The 14340-nt window shown below is 40.5% G+C and overlaps 2 protein-coding genes across 2 annotated transcripts; both read left to right on the plus strand.

Moving 5' to 3' along the window:
- Positions 1–1034: 1034 nt before the first annotated feature.
- On the plus strand, positions 1035–6783 carry notum2 (notum pectinacetylesterase 2). The gene is made up of 11 exons (XM_035660808.1): positions 1035–1348; positions 1518–1570; positions 2194–2289; positions 2404–2464; positions 3668–3780; positions 3912–4014; positions 4420–4608; positions 4781–4881; positions 5584–5731; positions 5847–5894; positions 6480–6783. The coding sequence occupies exons 1-11, from the start codon at positions 1035–1037 to the stop codon at positions 6781–6783; spliced, it is 1530 nt and encodes a 509-aa protein (XP_035516701.1).
- Positions 6784–9598: 2815 nt separating this feature from the next.
- On the plus strand, positions 9599–13982 carry rps15a (ribosomal protein S15a). The gene is made up of 5 exons (XM_035660769.1): positions 9599–9696; positions 10624–10761; positions 11039–11118; positions 11547–11632; positions 13849–13982. Exons 2-5 carry the CDS (start codon positions 10629–10631, stop codon positions 13940–13942), a joined length of 393 nt encoding a protein of 130 aa, XP_035516662.1. The 5' UTR covers positions 9599–9696; positions 10624–10628; the 3' UTR covers positions 13943–13982.
- Positions 13983–14340: the final 358 nt, after the last annotated feature.

A 14340-nucleotide genomic window follows, 5' to 3' on the forward strand; every position in this document is an offset into this window, starting at 1 on the left:
GTCTATAGGTCCTGTGTACATGTTTGTGCATGTGTGTGTATTTTGGACCTATGTGCATATAATCAAAAAACTAACCACAGAGATTGTGTACAGAGTGCTAAATTAAATTTAAAATGTAAAGATGTCATGGAGAAACCTATTTCAAATTTCTGTCGTTGTTACTTAGAACATGAATTTTGAGAACATTCAGCGTACTTGGTGCCACAGTAAAGTGTCCACCACCTGTGCTTTGAGGGTTGACCGTGTGGGAACCTTACGGTACTATTCATTCCCGTGACAGAAAGTGTTTGAGGTGTGTACTCCAATGACCTAGGGGGTCACATACCACGCAAAGGGGCTATGCAGTTATGCTGACCATGTAGCTGTTTAAATCAAAACACTGGCAATCAGAGGCGGATGGTGGGAGGGAGAAGAAGAGAGACAATAGGGGGAAGGAGACCTCGTTCTTGAGGCATGGTCAGAAGGGAGAGGGATAGATAGTGGGTGTGTGCAAAGACTGGAAATATGTTGAAGAGACGCGTGTGTTATCTTTTCTCCTCGCCACTGGCCATCCAGTACCTCCCCTCGCGGTGTGTCGTCAGCAGTTTATCTCAGGCCCTGGCAGAAGCTGCGGGGGAAATGGGAGGAAATCTGATCCATATGGTGGCACTATAAAGCTCACCGCTGATTTGCAGGCTTCATCAAAACCTAGTCAAGGCTTCATCACTAGTGGCATCCTCCTCTCACACCTGGTCACTGCGCTCTGAACTTCTTACTCTCTCCTCAGCAGCACAAATTATCTGTCTGACCCCAGGGGTACCTCAGCAACGGTCGTCAAAGCTTATTCTTCTTAAAGAGGTAAGTTCAGCTCCAGGTTGAAAAGTGATTCATTTAGAACAAGTTATGGACAATTAGATTAGAAGATGAGGAAGAGCTGGTCCTATTGACAGTGATTTTTCATACTTTGCATATGGATATTTGAAGGTATATGAAGCCAGATTGTGAGTGAGAAATGACGCATTGCATGCAACTGTGTTTGTTATGTTGCCTCAGATATGAAGATACTGGGCCAGGTTGCTTTCTTGCTTTTGCTTGGAGGAATCTGGTGTCAGAACAACCGTAATGCTAAAGCTAGTGGCAGGTCCACCAAGAAGGCTGGTGGGAACCAAGGAGGGGATGTTGGCCAGTCTCCTCTTGCAGTCGATATGACTCCGGGAAGCACAGCGAGCACTAGAGGGACTGGAGGCACAGCTGAAGCAGGACGGGAAGCCGCTGCAGGAGCTCGAGGAGCCGGGCAACAGACAGATGATATGAGGCTGCATTTCCTCAAGAACACCCAAGTTACATGTAATGATGGAACAGCCGCTGGGTGAGATGTCCTGGATCTTGTTTTCTCTCACTTGTGTTACTGAATCTCGCAGAAGATTGTGTGATTTTTGTCATTTGCTGGGTAATCCTGTGATACATACAATGAGTGTCCATGCATGGCTGCTTTATCCTCGCCATCTCCTCATTCCTGTTTATTTGTGGTTGTACAGGTTTTACCTAAAGGAGTTCAGAGGAAGCCGCCGATGGCTGTTATTTCTGGAAGGTGAGTATTTAAAAACCCAACTGGTTAATTTGGTCCCCAAAGGTCAGCTTGTTTTGGCATGATACATCCATTGGAATTTTGATGAGGATGTCATCTTGTCCCATCATCTTCTGTTTTTCTCCTTTTTTGGTTTCTGCCTGTCACTTTGATAGACTTAAGATGGGGGAAATTTATGTGGATTGTCGTCCAGCTTGACTTATGTGTGTATTCTAAGAGCACAGAGGAGGTGTGCATCACATTTCCTAAACGCAAACTTTTTACCTGACTGAAGTGACTTTCTCTAACTGGTTTTAGGACTTCTGAGTGCATTTTTGTAAGCAGGATAGCCAAATAAATTAGTTTTGCTCTCCCCCTATAGATGTCTTAATATGTCATATGTGTGTTGTTGTATTTGAAGGAAAAAACACTTTGCACCAGCTGAAAGTCAATCAACAAATTAGATTCTGAGAGTTTGCAAATTAAAAGAATCATTTGTTGTTTTTGTCCAGCTCTGAGTGATTGTGTAGTCGTGTTAGCAGACCACGCTACAGGTGCATTCCTCACAGGGCTGTATGATGGGCTAACAAGGGTCTCCCTTGCTGTGCTTGACGTGAATGTCTTATATTAGTCTCAATTATTTTTAGGTGGCTGGTGCTGCCACAGCAGAGAGACCTGTGATTCCAGGTACCAAAATATACCCCGACTAATGAGCTCATCAGGGTGGCCCCGGACAAAAAGAGGTGGGTGAGCTGACCATGTTTTTAAATGCATGTCATACATGTCCCCATCGTGTTACTTGTTTTAGGTAATAGGCAAAAGGACATCTGTCTCATCTCTGATTGCTGGATTTACAGGAACTGGAATATTGTCTTCTCAAGCGGAGGAAAACCCACATTGGCATAATGCAAACATTGTGTAAGTCCTTGTTTATCCTCACTGTGTGTGTTATTGTGGCTATTGGAGGGGTCACATTTAGATAGCACCTTTTGTAAATGTTTGTGAGACATGGACCTCTCCCCATTAATGCTCAGCAAGATAAAGTTAAATACACAGGACATTTACAAGACATTTAAATATGATCTTATGGCCAGGGTTGGGAGGTTTAGTTTAAAATGTTTTATTTGATACAACATATTACCTAATTAAGAAAATCAGTAACCTAATCAAGGTATCACAAATATTAAAGTAAGACTTTCCCTTACTTTTGGATTACCTGAACACCAAATATTCAAATAAAGACAAGAGAAAAGATAAATAAATAAGATTACTTTTACAAATTCTTCAACTGAACAATATAACTTTAGAAAATAAAAAGGAAACCAAAATGTTTAGCATGAAAAATGTCTCCTCAGAGTATTTTTAAAGAAAAGCTTTTCATTAAGCAAATTCAGGCAGTAACAATATAATCCGTTACTCCCCAAGTCTGCTTATGGTTTACATATTAAAACAGCAGGAAATTGCAGCAAGTTTTGTTTGTGCCTCTAGTTGTTTAATGGCATTAATTGTTTGTTTTGGCCATTTGGAACAAAGTGTAAACAAAAAATTGACATACACCAACATTACAAATGAGTTATGGTTAACGTGTTACATATTTACACATCCAGCTGACACAGAGCAACATCACCATTCATTTGGAGTTGTGTTCCTGGCCACTTTGTGAATGTAAGCCCAATATTCACTTTTCTTTTTGGTCTTCAGAGGGCTGTCTAGCTGATAAATGCATTTAGTTGCCAACTTTGTCTGTCTGCCAAAAAAACAATGAGATCAAAACATTTTAATATTCTCCACAGAATTAAGGGGAACTGCAGAGTCACTGTGAGTTGTCCTAGTTCCCGTTATGCATGCATGGTTACTTGTTAATGCGAAAATACTGATTAGTGCCGCTTTAAAGCAAGACTATCTTTTAAAGAAATTACACAACGTTCCTCAGACAAAACTGAAGGGTTTTGCTGCTTCAGCCTTACTTGGTCCAGTATGACCAGTACCTTATAGTGGCTCAGGTCAACGAGTTTCTGATACAGTAAATGACAGAAGAGTTGATTTTCACGGAGGAAAGAGGGAATTGTCTTGATGGCTTCAAGCTCTAGTCTATCAGTGTGATTGTGTCCTTTTCTTTAGATTCATTCCATACTGTTCCAGTGATGTGTGGAGTGGCACTGGGCCCGCCCCAACCCCTCCTCCAAGGCCACGACAAGGCAGAGAAAAAGAGAGAGATAGAACTACAAATGCAAGTACGTTTCTTCAGATCCTTCCAAGAGTTTCTGTAAAAACAATCTATATCTCCCTTGGTTATAAGAACACATAATGAATTTAACTTTACTTATCTAACTTAAGTTCTGTGCCTCCAATCATTTGTTATCAGCTGAGTACACCTTTATGGGATCCCTGATCATCCGCGAGGTCATCAAAGACCTCATCCCCAAAGGAATCAAGCTGGCCAAGGTTGTCATGCTGTCTGGCACAAGGTGAGTTTGTTTTATCGCTCACGCTCTGATGCTGACCACAGCTCTTTGAGAAGCCTGCATCCTTTGTACCATCTGGTTCATCTCCATGCCTAACATTAAAAAAGAGAAGCCCTATTTTGGGTGCATCCTCTTGTCAACAATAAAGATGTTTACAGTCAACTGTGAACAATGACATAATGTCTATTAGAGGGCCTTGCCCTGTAATGGTGAACATTCCTCCCAGGTTAGCAAGATGGTTGTTGGGACTCCCCCTCTGGTCATAAAACAGGATCCACTGACTGAATGCAAAGCTGCTAAATTTTGACGTCCCCGCTATTAGCTGGCATGTGCTGTCATTTTGATACCCCTTACGAAAATGGCAATCTCAAAGCAAAACTATTTATTGAATTCTTGGCTCCCCTGCAGCGCTGGCGGAACAGGTGTTTTGCTGAATATTGAGAGAGTGGCCAGTCAGCTGGAGCAGCTCGGCGCAGAGGCTCAGGTCCGAGGCCTTGTGGACTCTGGGTGGTTTCTAGAGAGTAAACAGCAGAGATCACCTAACTGTCCCGAAACCATTTCCTGCTCACCTGAAGATGCTATCAAGATAGGACTCAGGTAAAGTCATGCATTCTTCAATCAGACTGTATAGATTACCATAAAAAAACACTTTCATAGGTTTGAAATTATCTCTCTTTTGCTATACAGTGCTTTCTTATTTGGTTTTATTATGTAATGTTGTACTGAACAATAGATGTATGTGACGTGACAGCGTGTGTTGTTTTCTCAGATTGTGGAATGGGGTTGTGCCTGATAGATGTCAGCAGCTCTATAAGAGAGGAGAGGAGTGGCAGTGTTTCTTTGGCCACAAACTGTACTCTACCTTGACCTGTGAGTGCTGCCCGGTGCAAATGTATCATGATATTAGATAAGCATGCTATATATTGGACTTAAGCTATTCAAAAGTAATGTGCCCCGAAATATGAGAGGTGACAGTTTAATTTACTCAGAAGCTGAAAAGTGAATAGTGTTATCTAATGTTGGTAATTCTCATACTTTTACTTCAGCGGAGGAAGTCCATGGTCTTTTACAAAGTTTCTGTTGGATTGAAAACCCACAAGAAAAAAAAAAAATCAGCTGTTTTTTCCGTTACAATGTGGCGGTGTGGTAAAATTGATACATTATTATATTTACACATCCAGCAGATACAGAGCAACATTAACATTCATTTTGAGTCGTGTCTCTATTCACTCTCCTTTTAGCTCTGTTTTGTTCTCCACCAACTACTGAGGGAAATATCTGACTCTTTAGTTACTAAATGCTGTCTGCCGTTGAGCAGGTAGTGTACAACGTGTTTATCAGTGCTTTTGTGCTAAAAACAGCTATGTCTGGAAATGATGCTGATGACAGCCGTGAGATTGAATCAAAACAGTGCAGTTGCGGGCAGTAAAACCAAAACAATGAGCTGAAACTAGCTATAAAGCTCATTAGAGCTAAGTCGCGTAACAGATGACATAGTCATCTGGCCCACTGTTAATATATAATATATTGATTGGAGCATCTTTAATATTACACTCTTTGTATTCCCTGTAGCCCCTCTGTTTGTTGTGCAGTGGCTATTTGATGAGGAACAGTTGAGAGTGGAGAACATCTACATGGGAGGACAGAGTCTGTCCGAGGAACAGTGGCAGTACATACAGAACCTGGGCAGGGAGCTCAAGAACTCACTGACAGATGTCACGTAAGTTCCCATAAACCTGCATGGAAGAGTAAGATATACCTAATGATAACACTAAATGCACCAGCTGATTCAGGTACTAAAGAGAGATTGCTGTATTCTTCTGTGTGTCTTTCAGGGCTGTGTTTGCTCCGTCCTGCCTCTCCCACACACTGATTACTAAAAGGTAAGAGTGGATTTGACTCCTGTGGTGGTAATGCACTTTTGGGCCTTCCAACCCTCATTTTATTCTCGCCTCTACCAGTAGTCATCTCTAACTAGTGAGCTCATGCTGCTGTTTTTATTCACTCGTTTGTCATTCCGCATTCTTCATGTCACCAAATGCCATTTCACACTTTCCCTAACCCCTCGGTACCCCTTGAACACACTCATCATTTTGCTACACAGATGGACACTGATGGCTCAGTGCAGCCGTAGCTAGGTTTACAGACTCAGGCTAAGTTAAATGTATTTATTGAGGGTGCTGATTCTTTATGGGAGGAGCTAAAGGTCCAAGGTCATTGTAGTTCATTTTGCAGTGGCAGTCCTGTGATGTTAAACTTGCTGCACCGAGATAATGATCCAAAAGTGGGCAAAGCAAATTGTGAACCTTGGGTTGATTATACCATGAGATCGTTGAAGACATTTTCCCGCTCCTCAGTTAACCCAACAATCTTATCCATTCCTCTGCTTACTGTCAACCTTTCCCTTCCTCTGTCTTTGCCTCTGTTTATTTCCAATCCATATCTCCCCTGTCTGCTTGTTCTTCTAGTAACTGGATGAATTTCCAAGTTAGAGGCACCTCTCTGCCACGGGCCCTGCACTGCTGGGACAGGAGTCTGGAGGCAACCCGCAACAACAGAACCCCTGCCAAAGGTTGTCCTTTCCACCTGGTGGACACCTGCCAGTGGCCTCAGTGCAACCCCACCTGCCCAGCCTTGGTGGACCAGGCCACCCAGCAGGAGCTCACCCTGCTCCAGATGCTGGTAGCCATGGGCCTTGACCTCCAGAAGCTGGGCCTGGATCCCCAGGGAGATGCAGATTCTCTGGCCAGCATGGTCAGTAATGGTGGTTAAGTGTAAAAGTGCATTGGAGCTTAAGAGATAGCCATGCAAAGGCTTACAAGAGGGGGAAAAATGTGTGGAAATTTTAATGTAACCATAGAAATAGTACAGAAATCTGGTTACTATGTCTTGTGCTGCTCAGCATTCCATTATGCTTCATATGTCTGTTAAATTGGTGACTTGACTGGTGGGTATGTCACTGTGTCTGAGTGGTTTGGTTGTCCCTCTACCGGACACCAGAGGAAGGAGCTTTTGGTCTAAACCAAAGGTGGTTGAATAGTTTTAAGTTTTAGCAGATGGCCGGACATACTGTACCTCACTTTCATTCTGATTACTCTACATGAAAATTAAACTTCAGAGCATGGTCGTAGGGTTGAATATTTATAAGAATATGAAAATGTCAGAGGTACAAACATGTTGCTTGGACAGGACTCATGAAAAAGAAACATTTGCACACTATATAGTGTAGTTGTTAGCTTTAAATAAACATTTATTTATGCTCTTTGAACCTAACAATCATACTTCTCGTACGTGCCAAATTCCGAGTATTCTGATTCTGAATGTTATTTTACATAAAATAATAAAATACAACTCTGTAATCACGCTAACTCAATATGATTTTGCACACACAGTTCCAAAGACACAGATTGTGATTTTTGTGACTTTTTTAGTCTGTAGCTCTTGATGCTATGCTAACTTATATTACATAATATATATATATATACAGATTTTATGTGCATGTAAGACTAAAGTGTGATTAGTTATTGACATTTTTCTGTGTTTGTATTGAAGTCTGCAATAAAAAATAAAAGAAATCAACCCAAGTGATGAATAACCATGGAATTGGTTATCCACCACTCAGCTGTCAGGATAATCTGACATACATGGACATAATACAGACTATGTATTGCAATCCTTTATTGTTGTAGACATTTAAAACTCATGCTTCTTTCACAGTGTCATGCTAGTTTTGCAAGGCTTTTACAGACGTCACTGTAACTGTATGTTTTATTTTCATCTAGGTACTGTAATAACTGTGTCAACCGACAAGGGTTTGACAATAATTGTACCTGCTGGCAATAAGTATCCTGACTGAGTTGTTGCTCATGTTGAAACAGGGAATAAAGATATGAAGTGGCTTTGACAACATGAACTCTGTTACTGTGGTTCATCAGTTCTGTGAATTAATTATCTTGACATCCATAATGTATATGTGAGAAGGTTCAGTGACAAGATGCATTAGCCTGTTCTTTGGCTCTGCCCTCTGGCTCAGTTTTCTTCCACTGAAATACCAGTGCAGAATTTCTAACAGGGCACTGGTATCTACAGGGACCTGCAAACTCAACCAATCTTAAGAGCCTTTACATCTCAGTACTTCCTCTATATGTATGCTAAGTAATTCAGTTTGGACTACAGTAAACAGCAACTGTTTGGTATAAATAAATTAACATAAACAAATTAAAACACTGGTTGAGGGTTTGATTGTCCTGAAGAGAAAATTATTTTTCTTATCTTCAGTTAATGGACCTAATGAAAGAAACAATTATCATATTGGCATTTCATTCTAGACCTCTAATTCTTACATTTTATAATAGTATATTAATCTGTGTGTGGTAAAATATGCACATTTTGTTCAAAGGGTATGTACACTAAATGCCATCACTCAGCTGAAATCCCCTGGGGGAGCATCATGCCTCCAGAGCCTGCCGTTAAATCTGAGACTGACAGAGACGACAGGAGAGTGGGGGTGTGTGACACACAACAGATGACACACACAATGACTTGAACCGATGATGTTGCTGGGCCTCTCCTATTTTATGACCCACCTTGATGGTGCAGATACTGTGTTATTAATATATGATATATGATATGATAGCATAATCTAGGATTATGTCCTATTATATCATTTTGACACTCAACTTGTCCACTTTCCTTTGCTCCCAAACAATTAACTAATTAATTAACAATTACCTACATATATACCGTATATACTGACTGCTGAATATGTTGTGCATAAACCAAGACATTTAGGCTCTGTTGTTTATTATGTTATCAAAAACAATATTGCATGTACTGGCAGTTAGTAACTCATTACTAGTAATAATATTACTTTTCCCAGTAACTAGTAGTGTAACTAATTACTAATTAATTTCAGTAATAATATTACAGTCACACAGATCGTTGGATTCATTTTTGTAATCGTGGAGGAAACTAGTTTGGTAGATGAAAATACTTATATTCAGCAGCTGAACATTTTTTATTTTTACTTTAACAAACAAAACTGGATTTTTGGGGAGAAAGTACACAATTACCAAGAAAAGTAATAACTAGTAGTGTAACTAATTACTGTTGACAGGGAGTAATAAGTAAAGTAATAAGATTACTTTTAAAGAGAGAAAGAAGTACTGAGTAATAAATCTTTTTTTTTTTAAGTATCAACAAATCTTCGCACTCATGAGACGTTTGTTGCTCTGGATAAAACTGAAACTATGCATGCATGCAGTGATTCATCCTCATCACTGGATGGCGCTGGTTTATATTGTATACATATTTACTAAAGATCCTGAGTGTAGTGACAAAATAAGATTTTTATAATTTAGCCTAGTACAGCCATTTTACATTTGAAGGCAGGCTATGAATATGAAAATATAAGCATTTCAGATTCAATCAAAGTATCCAGGTCGAATAAAATCCTTGCTGAACCAAATAATTCACGTTACCGAAAGGTTGTTAATGTTTACAATTCATTCACAATCTGTGTCGTTTAATGTTGGTACAGCGGAGGTGTAGTAGGTACTAATAAACACATTAACCACAGTAATTTCCTGGAGGTGTGGGTCATCTTGACTTGAAAAAGTCTCCGATCTTTACCCATATTGCATTGCAGGTTTTTCTACTTCCTCTTTCCGCCATATTGCAGAACCGGTAAGATGCTTTTTACACTGTCGCCTTCAATCTTTTAAGTATCTAAAGCATCTGAGTGTTAAATGTTCCATTTATGTGATCATCCTGAAGCGAAGGTACATACTAATCATTTGGGATGATTATCGTATCGATTGGTGGAAGTAGTAAAACATATTTGGGCTACAACGTTGATCTCCCAGTCCCTCTGTCCGGCCCTGGGCATCGGTGCGTTCACTGCGCCGTGAGCAGTGTTAGCTCTGCGGACACTTTATGTCTTTATACTTCACACACTTTGGACCTGCAGGCTCTCCGTTGACCTCGGTGTGTAAAAGATTTAAAAGCGGTGGACAATGGGTTGACTATTGTTTCTGTCAATGTTAACAGAGGCTTTGCTAATATAGTCGGATATGCTAGTTAGCTATCGAGCTATCCTCTGTTCATGAAGGACCATGCTTTGGAGGAGTCTGCGTTTAATGTGTCCGCTGTAACTCGGTGTAACTCAGTGTAAAGCAGCGTTACTTGCTGCGAGTGAAATCGGCTGTTAACAGAAAAATAATGACATGTAGTTGACAAATGTTGGACTAATTGCTAATACCACAACGCGTCGTGACTCAATTAAGGTTAGCCAGGTGGACACTGTGCTTAATGTTCTGTACCTTCATTTCATTGTCTAGTTAATAGAAACTGTTTACTTTTGTGTCCAGAGTTTGATCCTCTTAGAAAATAGTCTTTCCAGACTTGACTTGAGTTGAATGAGGGACATTATTTGGTGATGTGAAAACACAGACTGTCTTCTGTCCATCGTCCGTACAGCACTGACTGTAACTCACTAGTTGGGGCCGCTGGATAAAAAGTCCCAGAGTGGGATGTGATATTAGGCACCGCTTGGTTGATTTTACTTCAGTCTTGCATGTCTACAGCTAATATTCTTTTTGTGTGTGTCTGCAGGCATCATGGTGCGCATGAACGTTCTCGCAGATGCTCTGAAAAGCATCAACAATGCTGAGAAGCGTGGGAAACGCCAGGTCCTCATCAGGCCCTGCTCCAAGGTTATTGTGCGCTTCCTAACCGTCATGATGAAGCACGGTGAGTAGCTACTGTCCTCTGGTTGCAGTGAGTGTTGAACAGGTATCCTGAAACGTTGGGTCCAGTTGGTACACGCGCTGTTGTAGAGCCACTGAAAGGGGAATTAAGTGTGTAATTGGTAGAAATACAGCCAGCAGAGGCTGTCTGAGGAGTGGTGATGGTTGTTGAACTTGGTGTCTCAGTTGCATCAAATTTCATCTCTCATCAGGTCAAAAAGTTGATAGTTTGAAGTGAGTGTCTTTCTTAATGAAGTTGCTCTTTGTTTTGTATCTTCCAGGTTACATTGGTGAGTTTGAGATCATTGACGACCACAGAGCCGGCAAAATTGTCGTCAATCTCACAGGCAGGCTGAACAAGGTAAAGTCTATTAGTTCTACACGTAACGCTGCTTGTGAGACAATTTCAGATAGATGCTTGCTATACGTTTGAGATAGTTGTGTTGGCATTAGGGATGATACGGATCATACTAAAAACTCCCTCTCTGGTCCTTCCAATGCTTCCTGACGTAATTGTTTTCTAATCTCCTGCTTTTATTTAACTGGTTATTTTAAAAAGCGGGGGGGCCTCTGGTCTCATTTTCCACATGACAACATGAAAGCTTTGAATCTAACTTGCCTTCTTTTGTTCATAAAGTGGGAAATCTAACAGCCTTCTAACTGAGCCGAGGGGAACACAAAAGCTTACACAGTTGGAGCGTCGCACAATGTGCAACCTGCAGCTTTTTGTTCCAGCTTGCTGTCTTATGTGTGAATACGGAGTTCAAACCTGTGTTTTTATCTTTTCAGTGTGGTGTGATCAGTCCACGTTTTGATCTCCAGCTCAAGGACCTGGAGAAGTGGCAGAACAACCTGCTGCCTTCAAGACAGTTCGGGTGAGAGTCAGATACTAACTTTCAGAGTGATGAAGTGCTGAACCAACTGCAAGGAGAGTTTAGACTATTTAGTCGTAATGGTCTCCAGTCTTGCTCGGTTAGTCACTGCAGTGGCTTGCCTGCTGTGATGTCTTGCCTATGCTTGGTTGTCCTGTGAGGACCCTTTAGAAAATTTGTCTTCTGATTTATTTTCATTCACGAGATTTGAGGATAACTCTAGAATTTTTAATTTTATGCCCAGACTCCCAACATGCTGCTATAAAGGGCTCTAACGTGACATTTTTCACTCCCATCCAGAAATACAATTTAACTGTCCTGAAGTAGGTGTGAACTGTTCCAATTATAATTTGACAATTTTTCCACAAGAACATAATTCAGATAGTTCCATATATTTCGGTATAAATTAAATGCTATTCAAGTGATTCAATTAGAAATTGACTCACATTTTATGAAAACATAACGGCAGTATGTTTCGCCATTGTGGCTGCTGGTGACACCAGAAAGTTCAAAATCCCTCCACCGCTTTTCTGTGTGTAACAAGTGCGCTGCTTTCAGACGTCACTGTCGCTGTGAATTTTCTCGGCAGTGCCTGACAGCACTGCTGCAGTTGTATTTTATGTAGGCTGGGTGTACCTTGACCGTCAAATTATGCTGCTTAATTTAGAGCGGCGATAAATCAAAACAACTTGTATGTAACAAAACTAAAGTGCTTCAAATACTGAACAGTGTTACTTTGCCTCTCTTCCACCGGGATTTAATGGTGTTTATTGCTAATTCTGTTTAAGATTTTATGTGACATTGTCCCTGAGGCAGTAGGTGCGATTGAGAGACTGGAAGTGGGTATGGATGATGGGAAAAATCTCAGAAGCTGTGCATGTAATTCTTTATCTGCAGGGCAGTAGTCCTTGCCTGTTAACCCCAAACATGGCAGGATTTTGTCTGAGTAGAAGTTAATTAGCATGGAGACACTGGTGTTTATGCATCATCACTGTAATGCAAGGCTAAAATTGATCTTATGTTAATCGTAGAATTAACTGAAGCATGAGCAGAATTGAGCTTTCTTGATAGTGGGCAATTAACATGACTTGATCGTGTTCAGAATCTTATTTTTGTGAAGTAGAGTTAAAGGAACAATGGTCAACAGAAAGGGGATTTTATTAAAATGTTTAAATAAGTTGTCACTATTACAGCAACTCTTCGCACTTACTGATGCTTTCTAATTTATGTAGGAGTTTTAAAAGTCCTGTGTTGAAGTCTTCTTGTTTTATCAGAAGATGTAGCAGAGGCATGTGGCTAATATCCTGTTAGAGTGAAAGCAGTGGGTTTATTAGTTTAATGTAGGAATAGTTTAGTATAGTGTCATCATTTAACAGTGCACATATGGCTTGGTTTACAATAGATGATACAAGAATACATTACCTTCTCAAGTGATAGAAAATATATATTTTTTTCCCTGACTGATGATGTTATACTTCATCTGCGTCTTGTTGCTTTTGAGATAGAACAACCACTTCCATTATTATCAACATTTAGTAAAAACATTTACATGAATTGAATCACAATGACGTTTTATCTCCCAGCCCTACATGTGAAGGTCATGAGCTGGACTGACGCTTCTCTCAAGCAAATTAGCAAATTGGAGCTTTCTTACATATTTGTTCACTCGGTCTGTAGTTAGTCATCAGTGTAGTGATTTGTTTTGATAACTTACAGCACATCAGTTAGTCTGTTAGTTTTGATTTGTCTGCTCCCACTGTACTCAGAAATGGCTTTTCCATCTGATGTGCACACCATTGAACTAATGATTTACCTGTGGAGGTTTATGGAATAGTTGCTGTTTGAGATGTGCTACTGTCACTTTTCTCTGCAGTTAGGTAATCATCGTACAACTTATAAATTGTGTGAAATGGAGATAATAGAAAAGGTTTTAATAGCAGTTCTAACTTACTGAAAGCCCCACTCTTCGTAAAAGACAGAGGTTGATCAGATTAACTGAATGTATTCTGTGGCTTTTTGAAGTGTTTATGGTGTAATGTAGATGTGTTTTGGGAGCCCTCTTATTTTGTTTCTCTACATTAGCTAGACTGGTACATGATATTTGAACTTTCCCATAGTTGGTAATGTTTGTATATGATTTAATCTTACTGCTATCTTAAATACTTTCAGTGTAATGAATGACTGAGTTGAATGCTAACATGCACACTTTGTTTCCACAGATACATTGTGCTGACCACCTCAGCTGGCATCATGGACCACGAAGAGGCCAGACGGAAACACACAGGAGGCAAAATCCTTGGATTCTTTTTCTAAAATGTAAAGAACTGCAAATAAAAAAAAACAACCAGGAGAACGGTGGTAGTCTGTGACTTATTTCATACAAAGAGGTGTCTCTGTGGGGAGATGGCTTTTTAACAGACTGCAGCTTTTGTCAGGGGTTTAATAGTAGTAATTTGGCCCAGACAGAAAGCCTTGGAGAACAGTTTCTTTTGCTTGTCTAATAAGAACAAAACGTAACACCTGCAGCAACAAAGAAATGGCCAAAGAAATCCATGGGCTGGACAAAATGTAAACCTCCCAACAGAAGTAACTTAATTATGGGCGCCCGGTTAGCTCAGTGTGTAGAGCTGGCGACCCATGTATAGAGGCTGAGTCCTTGCTGCAGCGGCCCAGGGTTCGAATCCGAACCTGCGGCCCTTTGCTGCGTGTCA

The sequence above is a fragment of the Morone saxatilis genome, unplaced genomic scaffold, assembly GCF_004916995.1.
Source record: "Morone saxatilis isolate NCDOM2014 unplaced genomic scaffold, NCSU_SB_2.0 Contig17, whole genome shotgun sequence".
Lineage (NCBI taxonomy): Eukaryota > Metazoa > Chordata > Actinopteri > Moronidae > Morone > Morone saxatilis.

What these genes read in the sequence shown, in the direction of transcription:
- notum2 (XM_035660808.1), top strand. Translation starts at nt 1,035, where the DNA reads ATGAAGATACTGGGCCAGGTTGCTTTCTTGCTTTTGCTTGGAGGAATC. An exon ending in AATGATGGAACAGCCGCTGG is followed by an intron (nt 1,349 to 1,517) that starts GTGAGATGTCCT and finishes GTGGTTGTACAG; the next exon opens with GTTTTACCTAAAGGAGTTCA. An exon ending in TGGCATAATGCAAACATTGT is followed by an intron (nt 2,465 to 3,667) that starts GTAAGTCCTTGT and finishes CCTTTTCTTTAG; the next exon opens with ATTCATTCCATACTGTTCCA.
- rps15a (XM_035660769.1), top strand. Translation starts at nt 10,629, where the DNA reads ATGGTGCGCATGAACGTTCTCGCAGATGCTCTGAAAAGCATCAACAAT. An exon ending in AACCGTCATGATGAAGCACG is followed by an intron (nt 10,762 to 11,038) that starts GTGAGTAGCTAC and finishes TGTATCTTCCAG; the next exon opens with GTTACATTGGTGAGTTTGAG. An exon ending in TCACAGGCAGGCTGAACAAG is followed by an intron (nt 11,119 to 11,546) that starts GTAAAGTCTATT and finishes TTATCTTTTCAG; the next exon opens with TGTGGTGTGATCAGTCCACG.